The 22,879-nt window shown below is 37.1% G+C and overlaps 1 protein-coding gene across 1 annotated transcript in view; it reads right to left on the bottom strand.

Annotated features, from left to right (window-relative positions):
* The window catches only part of DOCK3 (dedicator of cytokinesis 3), a 206,776-nt gene that overhangs the window by 135,466 nt on the left and 48,431 nt on the right, over positions 1-22,879 (bottom strand). Inside the window, 2 exon segments of the mRNA XM_050904891.1 lie at positions 1,909-1,993; positions 10,122-10,270. Of these exon segments, the coding sequence (XP_050760848.1) occupies positions 1,909-1,993; positions 10,122-10,270 (234 nt within the window).

The following is a 22,879-nucleotide window of genomic DNA, read 5'->3' as shown; positions in this document are numbered from 1 at the left end:
CTAAGAAGTTGTATTAAAGTAATTGCTGTTTTTTTTTTTATTTTAGTGTGGTTGTTGTTTTTTTTTTTAAATAAAGTAGCATCTCAGGAAAGGTCTTCATTCACTTTCCACTGAACATTACATGCTGTTTCTCCCTTTACAGTTACATCATGATCCAAAACGAGGTTAACTGTATTACGTAGTCCTACTAACAAAGAAGAATCCAAAAGCAGTTAAATTGTGAAATGCATTAGTGGCTTTACAGTCCATTAATGGCACAATTCACATTTCTAGAACAACTTTTAACTTTGTTGTGTACTAATATGACTGTACTAGTGACTAATAATGACAGAATTTGGAACTCACCACAATGAAGGAATTGTACTACTTTTCCTGAAAATCCTAACATTCTTATTCAAATGCACCACACATGTTTTCTAAGTGACGCTGCCACACAACAGAGATGGCCTTAATGTTCAAGGATTAGTTTTGCTTAAGTGAACTTATTCACTGGTCTCCCCCCTTCCTCCCCTTTTCTGTGAGCTCAAAAATCTTTGAAACAGGGCAAAGATGTTTATTATCTATGCAACTCCTAGAAGCACACTTTTCACTTAAGTATTCTTCATCTGCATCTGCAGACTCTCTTGAAAGAATCAGATAGTGGCTCTCACGGACTTTGTTTTGTGGACTCCACAAACTGTTGATGGACTCCAGGCTTGAGAAGCTTTAATTAATGGAAGAAATAGGCTGATCAACAATAGTTCCTACAACAGGAAGCAGTTCTATTTCTCCCAGCAAGTTAATAATCGCTGTTCGAAGTAACGATCAAGTAACCCAAAAGCACGTCAATCTGTTTGCCACCTTCATTATACATCAAGAAAATTTGCCAGGACATCTGCCTGGCTCCTGGTGCTTTCACATGAATAGACCTCTGCAAGATATCACCACAGTTAATCTCTGGAGCTTCCAAGATTTTGTATTATTTCCCATCTGACAGAATTCAACAATATACTTGCAAAAGGCAGCGGCACACTGCAGATTACGTAATATAACGTCTGCAGAATACACGCAAGAATCAGAGGTCTAGAAAACCTGACCTATAAAGAAAAACTGAAAGAAATGGGGTTCTTTAGCCTAAGGAAGAGAAGACTGAATGGGACTTAACAAGCCTTCAAGTACATAAAGGGTGGTGCAAACAGGCAGGAGTAATCTGTTTCTCCGTGGACACGACATCAGGAAGATGTGAAGCTTAACCTGCAGCAAGAAATCTATATGTGTAAGACCCTCATTAATAAAACTTCCAAACCGTAAGAACAGTGAACTGAGCAAAAAGATTGCCTGGGTAGGCTGTGGCATCTTAACCACTGGAGATTTTTTGTCATAAATGACAGAGACAGTTGATCCTGACATTAAGCAGGAGAATGGACTGGATGACCTCTTAAGATTTTCCAGCCCTATTTTTCTTTGATTCTACAAATAAATGAAAAAAGATTATTGCTACTTCATTTCATGCTAGTATACTGATTTTTAGCAACAAAGATCAAAGTTTAAAAGGATTCCCATTAGCTGTATATGATGGAGCTGTTTTTTTATAACTTCTTTTGCTGCTTCTGAAACAATGGATTTTTAAAAACAAGAAAATTGTAGGAAGAAACAACATTCAAAGTTACCTTCTCCAGTTTTCATACCATGTTACTTTGTAAATTGAAAATAAAATGTATATAAGCATGTCATAAGTTGGTTCATTCTTACTAAACTCAGGGTACTAGAGACACTGACTATTCCGGTGGTTAGGGAGCAAATGAAAAAGACATTCAGCTTACGACACTATTCTAATCAAGAAAATATGTAAGAGTAAAGAATAAAAACTTTTTTCCTTCTTTCCTTCCCAAAGTGAAAACTCAAAGGAATCTCCCACAGAGTTCTTACCATTTTATAAAGATCTGAAACACTGATCTGATCTGAATCCACAACCTCAAAGTCCTTCCGAGGAACTAAATCTAGGCCCAAATGTCTGCAAAAGAGAAGGAAGGAACAACGGTAAGTATAATACATCAGAGTGTTCACTATTATCTACTATATATGCTTACTCAAGGGCAAGGACACAAGAAATACTAAACCATTTAACTCTTTTTGCAATTGTTAATCATTAAACAGATAATCCTTCTAAATAAAATTAAATGCAAATATTAAACAAAAAAACACTATAAACTTGTTACTTTTTGTTCACTGACTTCAGTGGAGCTATAGCAATTAATGCTAGTCGAAGCTTTTGGCCAATATGTTGGTGCAGTATCCCGAACAAGTTAGTTTCATACACGGAAATGTAGTAAGCAAATAAAGTTAGTACTCTGGTTTCTGCTGCAGTATTTGAGTAGGTTCCTTCACTAAATAATGAAAACGTTTCATTAGTAACCCTGTTCAAATGTGCAAATAGATACTGTGCCTTGGGAAGCTGCTTTGAAATTCCTGGTGTTCATACAACTAAATCCCCAACTTTATCACTGTATAAACATAGTATTTTTTTTATAATAAACAATAACTGCAATATCAACAAGAATTTTAATCTGTATTTGTAACACACGTACAAAAAAAATTTTTAATTACTCTGAACTGAAATAATATTTTGGCTCAAATCAAATATATACACTATTTTTAAAAAAAAAGTATACCAGTGCAAAGAGGATGACTAGATAAGAAATTCTGTAGTAAAGAAGGCAGGTCAGGTCACAGCTGCATGTCAGTAGCAGACAGAATAAGGTATTTCGCATCCAAACAAACAAATGAACAACTATTAACAATTAATAATTGTAGACTGCAGAACAAGACAACCGAAAAGGTGTCAAAAACCAACTTTTGCTCTGTAGATTTTCAGGTTCTGAGGATTAGAATAAAAAGCTATTCTAAACACACACATTAGGAGTAAAATTAAAGAAACACATGAATGAACCATTTTCCTGCTTTTATCTTATATAACTTTCATATTTCATTTACAGATATTTTATATTGAAATTCTTAATAGTCTTAAAGAAAAAAAATTCAGAAGTGGACTACCTTTGCACTCTTTCTGTCACTAACTATAAAAGAAAAGCAAAAGTCAATTTAGTTTTGTAATCAGAGAGGGAAACATTCTGCACAGACTTGTTCCTGATGGCAAATGAAAAATTTTATTTGAAAAAACCTCTCAGGTGCCACAGAATAAGTGTATGGTGCAATAAACAGAAGCCTCCTGGCAACAGTGCCTCTTTCTGAGCAATTAAGTTAAAACAACAGCAAGGAAGAACCAGTGGTTTGTATGAAGCCCAGTTACCTCTGCTGACCACTGTACTTTTAATCATTTCCCATAAGCTTCCCAACTCCATAATTCTTTTTGAAACTTTGCTTAATCAGGTTTTCCTTCTTTAATTATATCCCTAAACCATCACATCTCAAAAATATAGCTCAGCCCTGGTCCACTTGCTGGCAAACAACTGTTAGGCAGTACTATAATTGCCACTGAAATATTGTACTGACGAACTGGAATTTCTGCATTCTTAGTTCTTTGCCAAACACCAGTTTCTAAACTCTAAGGCTAAATTGTGAAAGTGATGGTTATACACCTTTCGCACACTTTGTTTTGACTAAACCTATCAAACACAAGTTATCTGTGGCCCAAGACAGGTATCTGAAAACTGCAGCTGCGAAGATGAAAATTACTGTACCTATTTACCAATTGAAAAAGATTAAAATAAGAATGCACTAGGTAATCCTTACCTGCAGCTGCCATTTGAGCCTACTTATAATAGAAAGTCCAAAAATATAATAGAAAAAAAAATGGTAACAGGTAAAAATAGTAATATGCAAAGAGTCCACTTCAAAGTTTTGTAAAAAAAGTTAATACTTATCATATTAATTCACAGAAGTTTTCCTGAATCTGAATACCTGAACCACCTCCAAAATACCCTGTCATTCACATGCGTACACACACCCACCCCCGAAGTAAATTCATAAAGGAATTTCTCCTCAACATACAGATATTAACAAATGATTTCCTAATAACATTACCAAAACCACTTGTAAGTGCATTACGGTTCCAATGCAGTTACAAAGCACTATTAAAGTTTTACAGAAAAAACTGCCAAAGCTAATCATAGCCTGATATTGTTCTATTCTCATAATTTCAACTCTCTATAGAACTGAGGTCAAACAGTGGTTGGACTCATTACTCAATACATGACAAAGGTATTATCTTCTACTTAATAATGTTCAACACAACTGCAGTAGCATCCCTGTGAAACTTATCTGATATCCTATTTTTAGTTAAATCCCTTAATACCATGGATTTCCAGCCCAGAAGATTCTCATTCTCTAATACTATGTTAATCCTGCACAATACTTGCTCCCAGCAAATATAGGTGTCTTTTGCTTTAGTACTAACATGCTGTCATTTATTGTGCAGGTGGAAGTTCGGGTTTATGCATTTAATTTGTATCAATTATTTTTTGTCTGCGAAGGACTGACAACATAATGCTTGAAATGGCAATGACAGTCAGTGGCCCACTTTCACTTTCTATTACCAAATAATGTGAGAATATAAGAGCACCAGCTGCCAAGCAGTATTTCTAATTTTTATACATGCTATGTTTCGGAGATAATGTGCTGTTTTGTTTATTTGACAGTTCCTCCCTCCACAATACTTTCTTTTACAAGCAAATTCATGTGTTTTTTTATTCTGCCTTAACACTGAACTGCCTTTCAAAAATATTTCCCAAGTATACCTACAAAATATCCCCAAGCCTATCAATTACCTCTTGATAGCACATGCCTGGGATAACTCCAGCTGACATTTACATATTCCTCCTCTTCTACACAGAAGTCTTTAGAATTTTCCTTTCTTTGGGATAAAAAAAAATTAAAAAAATATCCACCACTCAATCTCTAGATATTTTTCTCTAAAGTAATATGAAGACAAGCCGATAGACAAAAATACTAGCATTTTTAATACTGAAAGGGATGAACATGCAACTCTACTTCAAGTTAACTGGGCTTCTAGAGAAAACCAACTTGGTTTTAACAGTCATTTCAAAGAATGATCCTAATTTCTAATATTTTCATTTATTTATAATACAAATGCCACACCATTTAGAATTCATAAAACCACAAGTCATAACAGCTCTTCCTAGAAGAACCTTGCAGAAATATGTCATTTGACTACAAAAACGTCTTTAAGATGCACATCCAATCTTGAAGAACAGATTGGGAGAACTCATCACATCTCTAGAGTGTGCAAGATCTCATCCTCTTTGCTCCAAAAACATGCACTTTACCTTGACTCTTTTCAGCTTTAATTTTGCAGCCACCGATTTTCCTTGTATTCCTTCTCTCACTATATCAAAGCCTCATTTAATATCATTCATATTTCTCTTACACAAATACATTTATAAAGGTGGTGAACGGAAAGGAAGTGATCCTGACAGTGATTCACATAAACTATGTGCAGACTTTAAAAAAAGACTTTGGAGGAAATACAATACAGAAATCCATGGAAAATGAAATATATGAAAAACACGTTTGTGAAAATTAGACTGTGCTAATACAACTTGATACTTTTCTTTGACAGAATTAAGTTATTTTCTATACAAAGAAACTGCAGGGGCTATAATCTATAAAGAAATTAGTAAAGCACTGATGTAATGCTACACAGGAAATTATTTCTTAAAATGAAGATGATGAGATGAAGGTAAGTAATCTTAGTAAGGAATTGATTAAAGGGAATGGCAGCAAATACTTCTGAGCATGGAAGTATCAGACTACAGAGAGAGGTTATTAAGGTTTTCCTCAAAGACTGACATCCAAGAGTTCCTTACAGTTTCAATCCCTATTCAATCATTACTACAAGTCTATTCAGGAAAGGGGAAAAAATACAATATATTTAGACAGAAGTAGCAACTATTCTTTCTGCAACCTTCTTAAAGGCATTTCATTATGGTTGTTTAAATTGTTTGCTCCTATTTTGATCACCTTTGATGCAACAATGAGAACTACTGTAATAAGAATTTCTTTAATTCTCAAAGTGATATTACGACCTCATATGTACATTTAATACATATCTCCAAATGCATTTTACAAACTTCAAGCTAATTTTTGTAACACTACCAGGAAGTAATTATTATTCCTTTTATGTCAAGAAAAATATGGCAAGAGGGTAAGTCACTCAAAGTCCAAAAATAGTCTTCTAAGTATGTGAGCACTGAAATTTAGGACTTTGAGTTTTAAAACTATGCTTACTTCATTGGATCACACTATTCCCTGTACAGTGTTATGCATGTTAGTAATTAGTAGGTACTAACATTGCAACTGCCACTGGCTTTCTGACTGCAATTTTGAGGTACGAGAAAGACCATGACTTTAAAACTGTGTTTCATTTTATTTGTATGACAGTGTGAAAGATTTATTTCTAACATTTTTCCCCTGTTTTTCTTTTTAAACATTCATTTGTAACTTTTGGCTATCTGTGGATCTTTCTGTGCAGAATTTAAGGCAACTATTTGGAAGTTTTCTTTTAATGCAATCATTTTAATAACATTTATGTGAAAAAGAATAAACTTTGACTAAAAAGTAACATAAGCCTACAAACTCATCTTGTTTATGGCTTTTATCTGTCCAAAACCTCGAAGTATTGGTGGCTCCCCCTCCCCTACTCTGTTTCTGAGCCTAAACATAGAGTATCTATCCCACATTTATAGGGAAGGAAGCGTCTTCCCTCAGTATAAAAGGGAAAGTGATCGTGTTCAGAAACTTGGATGCTTTCTGTTAATCTCCTGACAGGTATTATATTAATCTGAACGAATCAATCCTGAAGATCATTTAAGATGACCTCTAATTTTTAAGTTAAGTTACTTTGAAGAAATCTTCATCTGCCTTTTTGGTAAATAAAGTATGCACATACTGCTGCAATTAATTTTTTGCTCTGGAGCAGAAGCAGAGGATTCACATTTCAAATAGAAGCTCTGTAAGGCAGATTCCTTCATCTGTTTTTGATGCAAAAGACTGTAGAATGAAACTGTTTTCTGTTAGTAAAAGAGTTCAATTCTGGTTTCCCATTCTAAGCACTAGTAAAAGTTGAAAAAACTTACCCATTCATTTAAAAAAAATCTAAACATATATTTCAAAATCACTTTCTATTTTACTTGCAACGTGATTTAAAATGAGATGAAGAACTGCAGATTTCACTTTATAACATGATGTAAAGTAAGATGATGAATTGCAGACTTCAGCTTTATAATATTTCTTTCCTTCTCTACAACTTTTTCCTTGTTATTTACAGACCATTGGACACTTCCAATAGCATTTCAGACTTCAATATCAATATTCTAATAAATTGTATCACAGTGAAACATTTTCAAAAAACATAGGTATTTGTAATATTCTGTATAAAACCTAGCAAGATATGCAGGACAAAAGACAGTACATGAGATTTCAGCTGTGCAAAAATACACAGAAGAATGCTTAAAACTGAAAGTCTAAAACCACCAAGATCCTTATCTGAAGGTAGTAAATTCTGCTCTTTTGAGCAATTGGGAAACACAAAAACCTATGTAACAGCAATATCAGTCACTGTATGCATGCAAAAACAAGCTAACTGTGGGTAACTGGAAGAAGTAACAAAGCATCATAAAAAGGATGCATCCAGGATCATATTTTTGTATTGGGGAGAAAGAATGTATAAGCAATAGAAAACTAAATTGCTACAATAAGTGGAAATCTGTATTCCATTATAAGGATGACTAGCAACAATACAAAAGGTTAGCAGCAATAACTGTAAAATAAATTATATTCCTACATTTTTAATAGACCAAACTACAGAGCAAAACTTCTTAACATTTAGACTAAGCGTACAAAAATAAGCAAAAAAAGTTCAATGTAGTAGTTCTGAAAACAGTCTAAATGACTTCCTTCACGAAAAAATCTGTAACTACTAATCCAAGGAGTGTATCTGTCCCTTGATTTCCACCAGCTCCTAACAAGAACACAAGGGATGACTACCAGAACCACTGCCAGTGTATTTAAGGGAAAATGATACCAGTTCAACAAACTGAAAAAAACCTAACTGGTGGTGACAGGAAGTGTGAATTTCATGTTTGCACCACTCCTTCCCAAATAATACAATGCATTAATGATCAAGGTCAGGATAAAAGTAGCTTTACACTAAATGAGCATACATGCTACATATTAGGTGTGTAAGATTACCTGTTCCCTGAAAGCTACTTGGTCATGGCATGTCTATTAGATTGTACTATCTTGAATAATTACAGACCTGCTCAAACAGCATGTATTTAAGCTTCTCAGTTAACATTAATGAACGTTAATAACAACATTTTTCATTTATTTCATTTGCAAATCTCAAGCATGACAGAATAAGCAATGAACATTATTACATTATTTGAGAAAGGGCAGTACTATGTGAATATGTATATGAAAATCATTCGTTTTTTTAACAGATTAAGACAGGTGGTTATGAGTTTCATGATAAAACTCAGAGAGGGGAGATGCAAGAAAGTGACAGAACTCTCCCAGAAATTCCTTGGAAAAGAGTGATGTTACAGAAAGACCTTCCAAACTCCCAGACATTTATATTTAAATACTGCATAGCGTACAGATTTAATTAAATACCTTTTCAATCATATGCTTTTTTATGCAGTTCCTTTATTGATACCCTCTTCTGTTTAAGCATCTATCTCTGATATCATGCACCTTTTTCTCTAGGGAGTTCAGTACCTGTTCTTATGTAGTAAGAAACACAGAAAATCTTTTTTCCTAAACAAACATCCTGAGCAGATTAATTTAATCATGAACATATTTATATTTACTGATTTCACTGATGCTTCTCCATAATTGTCATATATTAGATTTACTTTTATAGTTTTAATGTACTTCATATTTAATGACTTTACATTTAAAAAACCAAAAGATGTCTATAGCCACCTCATTGAGCAACCTATTCTCTTCATTGCTGCATTGCTGTCTACTCTCCTCATCTTTTTTTCTTACATTTTTGCAGCTTCCTGTTGCTAATTTCATCCATACATTCTTTGAGCAAAAACATCTAGGCATAATGTTCAAAAAGGGTCTCTTGATTCCCATTTACTCTACTGGGAATGATAATGGAAAATGTCTGTAACTCCACACTGCAGACCAATGACTTGATGCAATCTATTAGTCTATGTCCTTCAGAGCTTTTTTTCAACAAGAGAGAAATGAAATGTAGCGTGGGGGCTAGCTAAATCTTTATGAATGTATTCAAGTATGTCTCAGAGGGAATCCTGAACTAGGTGACTAAGGAACAGAGTCATAACAAAGATATGTTAGTGAAAAACATTTTACTTTCTTCCTTAGTTGTCAACTTACAGAATTCCTCCCTGCCCCCCACGTGTTAATTAGCACTAATCCTAGCCCTAGTAGAAAAGCAGTCATTATATGCCTGAGGAGTGTGATATTTCCTTTGAAAAGGTCATATGCATGTCATGCAAAACTTACCTGTCTGATACACTATATCTCAGAACAAAACCAATTCTGGTGAAGGCCTAGTTTTTGTCTAGTGGCAATTTATTACCATTTCAGCTTCTATCTGAATTGCAGTCTTCTTTGGCTCTAAAAAAAACCCTCTCCACAAATTCACTGTGGAACTGACCGAGGAGAGTCTAAACCTCTGAGAAATGTCATTATATAAAAAGTCTAAATATAACAGCCTCAGCTCCAATGTCACTGTTGACAGTGAGATTCTCTACTTATTGCACCAACCGTTAAAATACTTCAATTGAAAAAATGTGGGTTTAGTATCTATGAACACATCCTTCCAGGCCTGATATTCACTAGATTGATACAAAGTAAGTAAAGTAACCTAATCCTTTTAAAAGTGCAGATAGCCTTAGAAAAGACCTACTAATAAGCAGACAGCTCATTTTATAGTAATAGTAGAAGAACTATGCAATAAACCCACTGTAAAAAGTTATATTTGATTTCCAAATAATCAAATGTTCTATCTGTGTACAAATGCTATTGGAAGGAAAAAGTTGTTGTTTGTTTTGTTGTTTTTTTTTTTTAAATAAAAGCTATTTAAAAATAATTAGAACAAACAGTACCCAGCTGGTACCTGTACTTACTCATTGCCCCAGTCCAGCCTCACTGTGAGGTGTCTCTTGACCTCTCGCACCTGATCCTGTGTCAAGTGACCTGACAGCAGCTGTCTGCGGAGGTCAATGAGTTCATTCATCACATGCCGCAGTTTGTAGAAAAGATCTACCTTATGTTTCTGTAAAGGCATATTTTTGGGAGGAGAAGGGAAGAAAGTGAGAGAGAAAGAAGGGGGGGGGGAGAAGGAGGGGGAGAGAGATTAATAGGTTTGGAAAGAGAATATGAGAAAGAAGAAAGAGAAAGAAAGAAAGATTAATAAGTTACCAAATTTTCATTTAATTACCTAGAGGAACATTAATCCAGTTTGTACAAGCTTTAAAATATTTATATCAAGAAGTAGTGTTAACTGATGCTATTTAAATTGAATAACTTTTTATTTTTAAAGTTTAGGCTCAATCTGCTACGGGGTCCATTTTCTGATGGAAGCTAATGCTATAGATAAGAGGATTCACTATGTGCAGCAGGGATCACTTATTCCAATCATATAATAAATTCAAAGTTTTAGATTTAAAGTAGCGGAGAGGTGAAAAAGTTAGTTTTCTGTCAGCAGCTAACATAATCATTCTAAAGACTTAGCAATAATGATTCACCACAACAGAAAACCACTTTTAATATTTTTGATATTCCAATTACTAAAATTTACCCAGGTAAATCTATATAAATGTGTCAAAACTACTCCAATATCTGCTAGATGAGAATTGTGTGTCAAGGCGGCTCTGGTCTACACAGCCATGTCTCATACTGCATAAAATGGCCAATGTGCAATGAATGAAGATCCCAAGAAGAAAAAAAAATCTCCTGTTGCAGTTGAACGCTGGTTTTTTTAAACAGCTAAGCTCCATTCCTACCTGTATGCAAAACTTGAAATGTTTGAATCTCACTTGGGGAAAACACTGACTAGATGGACTGAAACTGAGGCTTTGCAAGCTAGCATTGTCTTGATCACATTTCTGCTTGTAAATAAGTGTTTTATGAAAGCTCTCTAAATAAAGATATCTGCATTTATCAAGACTAGATCTGATAGAGGAACATCCACAAAGAAAAACATAAGTGCTTTCTATTGTAACATACTATCAGAAAAAATGTTTTTCACTTGTTTTACCAAAAATAGGTAAGATGAGATGAAAAAAGAATTTCCATCTACTTGAGTTTGTTTTCCTACAAGGCCACTAGATTTGCATGACTTAAGAAAACAGATTTCAATGCACTCCATTTTGATCAGCAATTTGTTAATTTCTCTGAACCTGATTACACATCTGTTTTACTGAAGCAGGTTAAGCACAGATGGAATCACCTGCTGTTCTTATCAACCAATTTTGAGAAGAAAAGATGCACCATCTTTCAGCTATGCATCAACATTGGTTCTGGTCCCACCTGAAAAAATTAAATACAGACACCAGATCCAACAGAAAGACATATATTTCCAGGGCTGAAAATACTTATTCTAGGAAGATAATCATGCATAGCTGATAAGTATAAAATGACTAGATTTGTGTTTAGGTTTTTTCACTAAATGTGATCCAAAGTAAGTCCTATATAAGCTGAAGATGGCAGCAGGTATAGGAAATATCCATTTTCATATGCTATTTATGTGAACAAGAAAAGGCTGTAACTCCTTCTAACACAAGATGAAAACAATGGAGTTTGGGACTATCAAATAAGCAAATTAGGCATACCTATCAATAAAACAGTTGTCAGTGAAATGATCATGAGAATCAGCTCCAAAATCATCATATTGAGACTTCCCAGATAAACCTGCTGAAAGAGCCACTCCCTCACTCTTGTAATTACGGTTCAAGGCTATCAATGCATTCAAGTCCAGAACATTACGCTGGTTAAATTACTATATGTTCTGGAGTTATTTTTACACAGTTATTTTTTACGTAAGTATCAGAAGTACTTACTTTAAATACAAATAAATGAGATTGTAGAATACAATTTTGTAAAAGCTAGTCACATTAGGTCCTACACAATGAACCAAAAAAAAGAAAAACCCTCAAACTCAAACCTCTCTCTTGCGTTCCATGATCATGACAATATGCCCTTTTCAGCTTTAGCTCTCAGACTTATTCTTCAAAAAATATTTCATCTGCTTTAAACAGAATAAGCAAGTATTGATAGACAGAGAGCTAAACATACGGTGTCCTTTTCAGAAAATACAAGGTCCCCTATGAGGAAGGAAGAAGAGGTATCAGAAAGTGGAAAGCTAGAGGAGCTGTAGCTGTGATCTCAGACAAACAGTTATGAAGTGAACCCTAGATGCAAGACCCATGAAAGTGAAGGAAAATACTTGTGAGAGAGAAAGGAGAGCTAGAATAGAGTTGAAGGTAGCTTAATTCCAAACTTGCAGGCAGTAAAGCATTTGAAGCAGTCAAAAAACAGTTTATAATGCCTCTCTCCTCGCACTACAAGAGTCTAGTGACTAATAAGCTCCATTTGGGATAGAGGAAGGGAGGCAGGGAGAAAGGGAGATACACATATTTTAATGACTTTCCTCTGCCTTCTCTCTTCCAAGAAAAAAAGACCTTCAAAATTCAACACTAAGCTAAGCTGATCAGGATTCCTACCCCCATAAAGAAAAGTGCTTTCCCCTAAACCTTACCCCTGAAGAAAACTGCTTAAAGTGAAATAGATTATCCTGGACACCACATTTCCAGAAAAACTGATTTTAAGCATTAGAGCCATTCAAGCAATTTTAGTCAGAGTAGCACCATAAACAAACCTGAAACTTTATCATCTTGTTAGTAAATAAATAAAATATGCAGGTCAATCTGATATGTAAGTGTTCTGTTTTACACTAAACTTTCATACAATCTATAACCTCTCATTTTTCATCTAGCTTTGTCACAAGCTACCAAGCAACGAGCAGTTTATCAGCCCATCCAGAACAGTCTGCTGTGCCCATTTATGAACCCGTTTGGCAAATACTTTCCATCCAGAATATAAAAGTAAGTATTTATGCAAAAGTTTTAATGGTAATAATTAAGGTGTGTCAGGCACAAAGAATCTGGATAGCCTTAATGAATTGAGGACTCTTCTTACAAGCAGCACAAGTCTGTCCTCTAGCACATCTTGTTGCCTTATTTTACTATCCCCAGATACAAAAACATTTGCTGTACTTCTTTGATCTGTTACTACTAACAAGTCATGCTTATCAATGCTTGGATAATCTTCATATGTACAGCTACACATCAAAAAATGGAATTCTGGCAATAATTTTTTTTTGCTTTTAATGGCTTCATATAAACTCTATAGAGATCAAAAGTCAAAAGATGGTTTTGTTGTTGTGGTGAGTTGACCTTTACTAGCTGCCAGACCCGCACCCAGCAGCGCTCTCACTCCCCCTCTTCAATAGGTCAGGTCGGGGCGGGGGGGGGGGGAGGATAGAATGCAAATATTTGTGGGTTGTGATAAAGACAGGGAGATTACTTACCAATTACCATCCCAGCAAAACACACTTCACTTGGGGGAAATTAATTTAATTAATTGCCAATTAAAATAGAGTTGGGTGGTGAGAAACAAAGACAAAAACCCTAAAACCCCTTGTCCCCACCCACCCTCTTCCCGGGCCCAACTTCACTCCTTCATTCCCAACTCCTCCACCCTTCCTCCCCTCCAAGCAGGGGAATGGGGGCGGGGGGGAAGGGGGGCACACAGTCCGTCCATAGCAGCTCCTCTCTGCTGCTCCTTCTCCTCACTCTTCTCCCCTGCTCCAGCGTGGGTCCTGCCCACGGGCTGCAGTCCTTCAGGACAAATCTGCTCTTGTGCGCTCCTCCCCACAGGCTGCAGTGTGGATACCTGCTCCGCCGCCCGTTCACCTCCTCCCCCCTCCTGCTCTGGCCTGGCTGTTCACGGGGCTGTTTCGCGCTCTTTTTTTCCTCGTCATCACTGCCTGCGTGGCCGTTCGCCGTTTCTTAAACATGGTCTCCCAGAGGCATCACCAGCTTCGCTAACGGGCTCAGCTGCGCCCTGTAGCGGGTCTCCTGCGGAACCAGCCGGAACTGGCCTCTTCCCACAGAGACAGCCCCGCTGCCGACACCTGGGCACAGCACCCGACCCAGGGGTTCGGGGGCTTGAAACAGCTATCTCAGGAAAGAAACCTGCACCCACATGAGCGCAAAGCTGTTTCGTGTTTCAGTGCCATAACACAAACTCCCCGTTTCACACCTATGGTGGCTCTGAAAATACTACGGCTGCCTTTGTCATTCTTCTCTAAATAAATACCACTTAATATGAAAATAGATAAAAGACTGGTATATTATGGAAGGTGACCTATTTATAGTCATTTTGCTACCATGTTACCATTTAACACTACTGTAAAGAAGTCAGGATTTTGCCTCTTTCAAGAGCAGTCCCTTAAGACATTTCCTACAGAATTGCCTTAGGCTATAATGGGGGAGAGGGGCACAAAAATATTTTCCTTATAAAAGCAAGTGAGTAGCTTTTCCCAGGTTCCTTGTTATGGATTTCGGTATCTAAATTAGATATGAAAGCCTGCAAGCATCATCAGCACATGAAAGGAAGTAGTAAAGCTGGAAACAACACAAAACTCATGCCTTTCTTTTCAGTTTTGTCTGGACTTTTTAATTAAGCAAATTATAGTAAAGCTCTGTTGGAATGTATAGATTTGTGCAATATTTATAGTTTAATCTTACCCAAAATCTCTAATATTATTACCATGCAAACCTTAAACACTACCTATCAAATTAGATAGTATTCATCAAGTGCCTGTTGATGAATAAAGGTCAGACTTTACAGGTCAATACAAGGATGTCCCAGGAACAGGGAAAGGAATTGAAGCAAAATCTGTGTGGGAGATGTGGACAGTATGCAGGTATCAAGACTGGCACCCACAGAAAAGCAAAGCAATTTGAGAACACAATTAATACTTGCACATATTCTTCTATCCTACATGTATGCCTAGACATCTAGTCCTGTTTTATTATAGAACTAAAATGGACTTTAATAACAGTTAAAAAATACAGGAGACAAATGGGAAAAGTAACTTCAAGCAAGAATAAAGTTAAGTAAATTACAACTTCTCCCAGTTAAAACTACAAAGTACATTTACAAAAGGTTGTGGAATTTTCACAAGAGTCTGGGGTTGAGCTCACACTTCTTTGACAGCACATCATTGAACAGTCAACGAACAACATTAGTCTTTCAAACAAGTAACAGACTGAGAAAGGAGGGCACCTCAGTTTTGGTTTATTTCCATTCTTCTATCCTGAAGTTCTCCATTTATTAGTAAGGATGCATTAACTTGAATAGTATTTATTCTCTCCTATGAATATTCATAGCTTTTAGCTTCAAACAGAAATTATTTACTCTAATATAAATCTGTTTTAAATTGATTCACTACTGTATTCACAGAGGGCATTTCAATTTACAGTGTGTATTAAAGCAGAGTAAATTGGAGTGACAGAAAAACAAATTCTTCAGGCTCTTTTGCCAATGAAAACGTGTAAAATAGCTTAAAATACTGACACCTGACAAAGGGAAAACTTAAGCGGTAAAAAGAATGATGGAATATCAATTAGAAAAAGCAAAAGCAGAGCAAAACAACAAAATAAAGCCTTTACAAGATAAGCAGAGGTGTTGCTACAAGCTTTTCCTTTATATTAGATTAAATGACTTAAGTAGTACAGTAACTTTTTTCTGGATATACTGTGTCCATATGCTTCTTCCAAATAGTGAAATCCTTGAGCTAAGAGCTAAAAGATATGTTGAATTTACATCAGTAACTTCATGAAAAGGTCCCTTGCACTCTTGGCAACAATCCAAGTAGAAACTACAAGAATTCTGGGTTTTCCTGAGTTGGGGGGGGGGGGGGGAATTCTCAAAAGAATGAAACCCGTGATATGAAGTCTTAAATTATACAGAGGCCGATTTTATATGGGCATCCTCATACTAGCAGTATATATGCAAACTCTTTTCACCCCTCGTTATTCCCACTATTTCTCTAAAATGTGCTAGAAATTTAATTCGTGCAGAACTTGTGCTAACCTCCTCCTCTGCTTAAGAGCTTTAATGTGCTTTAACAGAAACTCTGTACAGCGGAGCAAGAATTGCATTGCCTCCAAAATAATTTCAGAACTTCCTTGGATTGCACATTTCTACAAAATATATTTTTTAAATGCAATTACACTAAAATCTTTTATGATAAATAGAAAACAACAATTATTTGATCTGCTCCAAAACGGTGTATTTAAATCAAAGCTATCTACGAACAAGTCCAAAAACCTGGCGATACATTGTATCTGTTGAAACCAAATGAGTATCCTACAGCTTTTCATAGCTATAAACTTCATGCCGAGAGGAACCCAGGCAACATTACAGCAATAGCAAGGTAATAACACGCAGGACAAGTCCTCATAATGTTATCAAAGCTATTTGCTCTTGAAAAGGGCTGTTTTCTTTCCTAAGATCTCCCTTACTGTCTATGAAGGACAGTGGGTAATATTTAAACCAGTTATCACAATGCTCTGTATTTAACAAATCAACCCCTCTCAAGTTCAGAGCTCTCCATAGAACATTATGAAGAAAAATGTATTTATGAAGGGTTAGTACCACGCTACTGCCCTTCTTCAAGAAGAGAAGCTTTTTCCTATTTGTTCGTATCACCTCACAGACCTTAAATGTCTGACTTAAAGATGCAATTCAGAACCTATTTTTTATTGATAGTAATGCAGTATGGTACAAAGAAAATTATATTTTTCAATTTCCTTTATAAACAACTTTTCCACTTTAAAAATCAGTTATACCATATATGTAAGTAACTCCAAGTACAAGTTATTACACTCACTAGCAGTCAAGACGTGCACCTTGACTCATATCTTTTCCTTATTTACAACTTCAGATACTCGAGTTATCTAATACAACAACTTGGGACAAGTAACAGATGACAACATTTAACAGTTACGGAAACAATTTTAAACAAATCTGACATGGCTTTGGTGTCTGACTTCATGCTATTAGCATTCATATGCTTTTGTTACTTTTAGGCTCTATATCATCATCATCAAGAAAAGCAACTTGGCCAGAACAAGACAGGTATTCCGGGTGTAAATTAGTGTTGTTTAGCTTTTTTGGTTAACAGAAAAATACAGCGCAAAGAAGGGAGATTGGTCTTCTCCAGGAAAAATAAGGAGGGGCTTTGTGGGATAATTACCTTGAGAAGAGGAAAAATTTGGTTGAAGAAATACCCTAAAGTGACCCTCTGTCTCCAGTCCAGCCCTATCCTGGCTGCCACTGACGGTAGCTGAGGGCTGGAAAAACCACATAATGAGATTGTGGAAGAGACTGCAGCTTACCATTATTTTGTTGAAATTCAGCTGAAGTTCCTAACTCTTTAGGAGTAACAGCAACATTAACCTCATTTCATAACATCATAATAAACTGTTAACAAAACTTAAGGAAATGGAATTGAAGGGGATAACTATTCTGATAAACTTAGAAGCTTAATTCTTCATTCTTCATTTCTAATACTGTAAAACAAGTGACATTAACGCTCCCACCCCTTTTCAATCCGTATTACATTTATTGAAGCCAGTTCCAAATCCTTTGTATATAAAATGCACATAATTTGTTTTCATTTTGAAATGTAAGAATATACAATTTAAGATAAGTTTATTTTCCCTTCTGAGGAAAAAAATATGCATGCAAGGTTTTTGCTATTTAATCAAGGATGATTTCTTGGTTTTTAGTTTCCTGGTGTCTCCTCCCACTTTTGAATGGCTTCATCATGTCATATAACTGTTAAAAGGACACAACAAGAAGACAATACATTTTGGTTTATCATATTTCTTCAGAAGTATTACTAACTAAACTAGATAAATGTAAGTCAACCTTCTGAAAGATAATACAGTAAGGAAAGAGCCCAAGAACATGAAAGAGGCTTCCTTTTTCCCAGCATGTGGCCCCAAATATCTCTCTGAATAAGATCAGCACAACTAAAACAGAAATATGAGTGAAGGAGAAAGGTCTGTAAACCAACTAAAGGGGAAAAAATTAATCTCTGACATGCATATAGCTGACTTTTGCAGCTGGTAATTCTGTTATGCCTCCGGGAGATGTATAAAGACCTTCTGTGTCAAGTATTCACAGGTTACATTTTCAAGACCGTCTCTGAGCTTGAAAAGCATAATTTTCCTGTTCCTTTTTTATGTGAAGAATAAACTATCCTGATCGCAAGATTGTAGAGTTTGGGGCATTGAGAACAACTAGAAATAGCACAAGACTTGTGATAAGATCTCCAAATTGGACAACACTGAAAATACCTGTTCAAGCATGTTGCTAGTCATGTCCAACACCATTCCCTCCATAAAAGACAGAACCATCATAAGTGATGAAGTGCTGCTTTTGACAAAGACCATTACCCTCTCACTGCACCATCTACATGGACCTTTGGTTATTCTGTAGCCAGTAGGAACCATCACAGAATGACTGATGCTGGCAGAGACCTCAGGAGGTCATCTGGTCCAACCCTTCTGCTCAAGCAGGGTCACCCAGAGCCGGCTGCTCAGGACCGTGTCCAGATGGCTTTTGAATATCTCCAAAAATGGAGACTCCATGACCTCTCTGGGCAAGCTGTTCCAGTACTTGCTCACCCTCACAGTAAAAGTGCTTCCTTATGGTCAGACAGAGCCTTTTGTATTTCAGTTTGTGCCCATTGCCTCTTGCCTTGTCACTGGGCACCACTAATAAGAGCCTGGCTCTGTCTTCTTTATACCCTCCCTTCAGGTACGTATACACTTTGCTGATACCCTCCCTGAGCCCTCTCTTCTCTAGGCTGAGCAGTCACAACTCTCTCAGCCTTTCCTTGTATATGAGATGCTTCAGTCCCTCAGTCATCTTCGTGACCCTTTTCTGGACTCTATCCAGTAGTTCCATCTTTCTCTTGTACTGGAGATCCCAGAACTGGACACAGTACTCCAGGTGTGGCCTTACCAGTGCTGAATGAAAGGGAAGGATCACCTAGCTCAACCTGCTGGCATTCTTCCTAATGCAGCCCAGGGCACAGTTAGCCTTCTTTGCTGCAAGGATGCATTGCTGCCTCATGGTCAACTTGGTGTCCCCCAGGACTCCCAGGACCTTTTCTGCAAAGCTGCCTTCTAGCGGGTTGGCTCCCAGCATATTCTGCTGCCTGGGGGTATTCCTCCCCAGGGGCAGGACTTTGCACTTTCCTTTGTTGAACTTCATGAGGTTCCTATTAGCCCATTTCTCCAGCTTGTCCAGGTCCCTCTAAATGGAGGAACAACCCTTTGATGTATGAGCCACCACTCACAGTTTTGTATCATCAGTGAACCTGCTGAGGGAACAGTCTGTCCAATCACCTGTATCCTTAATGAAGATGTTGAACAGGATTGGACCCAGTACTGGCCCTTGGGGTGCTCCACTAGTTACTGGCCTCCAACTAGACTTTGTTCTACTGATTACCACGCTCTGTGCCTGGCTGTCCAGCCAGTTTTCAATCTATCTCACTGTCCACTCCTCTAGTCCCAATTTCATCAGCTTCTCTATGAGGATCTCATGGGAGATAGTGTTGAAAAGCCTTCCTGAAGTCAAGGCAGACAATATCCACTGCTCCTCCTCATCTACCAAGCCAGCCATTTCCTCATAGAAGGTTATGAGGAAACTTCCCCTTTGTGAATCCATGCTGAGTACTCTCAATCATCTTCTTGTCCTTCACGTGCCTGGAAATGTTTTCCAGGATTAGTTATTCCAATACCTTCCCAGGGACTGAGGTGAGGCTGACCAGCACGTAGTTTGCTGGGTTCTCCTTGCCCTTTGTGAAGACAGGAGCGATATTTGCTTTCCTCCCGTCCTCTGGCACCTGTCCCAATTGCCATGATCTTTCAAAGATGATTGACAGTGGCCTCACAATGACATTTGCCAGCTCCCGCAGCACTTGCGCGTATATCCCATCAGGGCCCATGGACTTAGATATGTCTAGTTTGCTTAAGTATTCCCAAGCACGATCCTCTTCCACCAAGGGTAAGTCCTCCTTGCTTGAGACTTTCCTCTGGCCTCTGGGACCTGGGATTTCTGAAGGCTGGTGAAGACTGAGGTGAAGAAGGCATTCAGCACCTTACCCTTTCCCTATCCTGTGTCTCCAGGGCCCCTGCCTCACTCAGCAGCTGCCCTACATTTTCCCTGGTTTTTCTTTTACTGTTTACGTACTTATAGAAGCCCCTCTTGTTGCCTTTGACATCCCTTGCCAGATGTAGCTCCAGGTGAGTTTTTGGCTCTCCTAACCCTGGTCCTGCACGCTTGGACAGTATCTCTATATTCCTCCCAGACTCCTTGTCCCTGCTTCCACCTTCTGTATACTTCCTTTTTATGTTTGAGTTCCTTGTTCATCCATGCAAGCCTCCTGGCACCTTTGCTTGACTTCCTGCTCTCTGGGATGGACTATCCTTGTTTGAGCTTGGACGAGGTGATTCTTGAAACAGCCAAGTTTCTTGGATCCTTCTTCCTGCCAGGGCCTTGTTCCGTGGGACTATTTCAAGCAGACCTCTGAAGAGGTCAGTCTGCTCTCTTGAAGTCCAGGGTTGTGATCCTGCTTTTTGCCCTGCTCCCTCCTCTCCAGATCCTGAGCTCTACCATCTCAAGGTGACTGCAACTAAGGATGCCTTTGACCTTCACATCCCCAACCTGCCCTTCCTTGCTTGTAAATATGAGGTCCCAGCAGTGAGCGAGCTTTAATAAGCAGAACTAAAATTGGTATCAAATGTTCCCTGCTCACATCATCACCTTCCATTTTCCTTGTAGACTTGTGTCCCCTATTTACATAAAAATCACAGTCATAATGGTACTTTACATCCCAAAATATATTTGCTGAATTATGTGGTCTTCCAAAGGGAGAATTGATTATCTTGATCCACAGCAGGTGTATTTCTTTTTCCCCCAGAAGTTCTGGTCCTGCAAAGCTTGGAATATCGGTAAATCTGGCTGAAAGAGGAGGACTTTCAACCTCCTGCTGCCATCTCTGTTACAGTCATTCAAAATGCCTCCTGCTGGAACCACTGTCTTTGAGTGCCAGCAGAAGCCACTTATCCTCTGAAGTATCAGAAAAGGGGAAGCGGTACAGCCTCCATCTGAAAAAGATATAAATCTGGAGGATTTGAGGATGATACTGCATTCAATACTAACTGGCAGTATTTACCTGTCAGAGAGGTAATAAATGAAAACATTTTGCTCTGAAAGAAACTGAAGCAATATTGAGTAAGTGTGGAAGCCTCTGCATTTCATACTTTTAGTAGGCTTTTTACCATTATTTACATGCAAAAGAACTTATAACATTGAGAAGAAAGCTTCCTACCCGTGACTAAATGCCTATATTCTTTTGCAAATACAATAAATCCCCTCCCCCCCATCAGTATTTTAAGGTCATTTTCTGCTTGACAGAGAAATTATATTACCTTTCACATCAGTTTTAAAGTAGAGTTAAATGCTTTTGCTTCCACTTTGAATAAACACGATGATATCTTTATTAGAAGGTATACTAATAAATAATTAACATTCACACCAACTAATAATAGTCAAGCTGTCTAAATTACAACTTACATGATAAATATCTAGCAAGAAATTCAAACTGATTACAGTATATAACAAGTGCTGTCAGATAAATATTTTCCCCTCAGCAGTGCCTTACACTGGTGTGCCAAATTCTAAAGTTGAAAAAATACTTTCTCCCCAAAGCATTTCCATTGCATTTAAGTTAAACATCTGCTCTTTCAATGCTATTTACATACTTAACAGGAAACTTCACATCCAGTGGAGTTCACTGTATAACCTGATACTTTCATCCTTTTTCCAGCTTCTCTCAAACTGCGTCACGTAGCACACAAAATTAATATTCTCATTCACACATGTGGAGTGGTCTAGAAGTAGTCCTACTACTTTGGACCTGACAAACACAGCAGTAAGAGAAAAAATTTCAAAAAGTCACAGGGTCTGTAGAACTGGGTCAATATATGTAATCTTAAATGTCTCTAACAATTCTTTGTCTCTGTTAGGATGTTCATGCAGGTCATGCAATACAAGTTCATTATGTTAGAGAAGTTTTTGCCAAAAGCCAGGTTTCAAAGCTGTATTAGGGGCACCCAAAATGTTAAGAAAAAAAACCACAAGCAAAACACACACTTTTATTCCAGTAAAATATAGAACATAGACCATTATTTGCAGACCAGTTTGATTAGTGCACTTTGTAATTAATGATCCTGGGCATGATGCCACCATTTGTCCTGCAACATTTCTGTGAATCCCTAAAGAAAATGGCTGAATGTATTCCAACAGTTTTCCAACTACGTACTTCTCATGTAAATTAACACAAGTAAAGACATTTCAATATTGTTCAACTGCAAAAACGTTTCAGCTATGCTTCCAATAGACAGGTTCCAGTAAATTTCATTCCTCCAAAAGAGACAATTTCAACTTCAGAGGAACAGTTCCAAGTAAAAAAGCATATTGGTTTCTTATGCCTTAACCTGTGATAGCATCTGTCATTTTGTTTATGATTTTGGTCACAAAAATCTGTTTCAGAGTCAGCAAACAACATGAAAAATCTGTTTTTATTGTATAATATTTATTCTGCAAACAACTACTTAGTAATATCATTAACAACATTTACTGTAATTCCCACAGTATTCAGCATACCTTCCTTGAATTACAGTAAGAAATGAAAAATTACATAACTGTAATTCCAAAATCCCACTTGTTGTTC

This window comes from Gymnogyps californianus, chromosome 13, assembly GCF_018139145.2.
Source record: "Gymnogyps californianus isolate 813 chromosome 13, ASM1813914v2, whole genome shotgun sequence".
NCBI lineage: Eukaryota > Metazoa > Chordata > Aves > Accipitriformes > Cathartidae > Gymnogyps > Gymnogyps californianus.
Note: the sequence above shows the minus strand (reverse complement) of the source record. Positions and strands in the feature narration are given on the sequence as shown.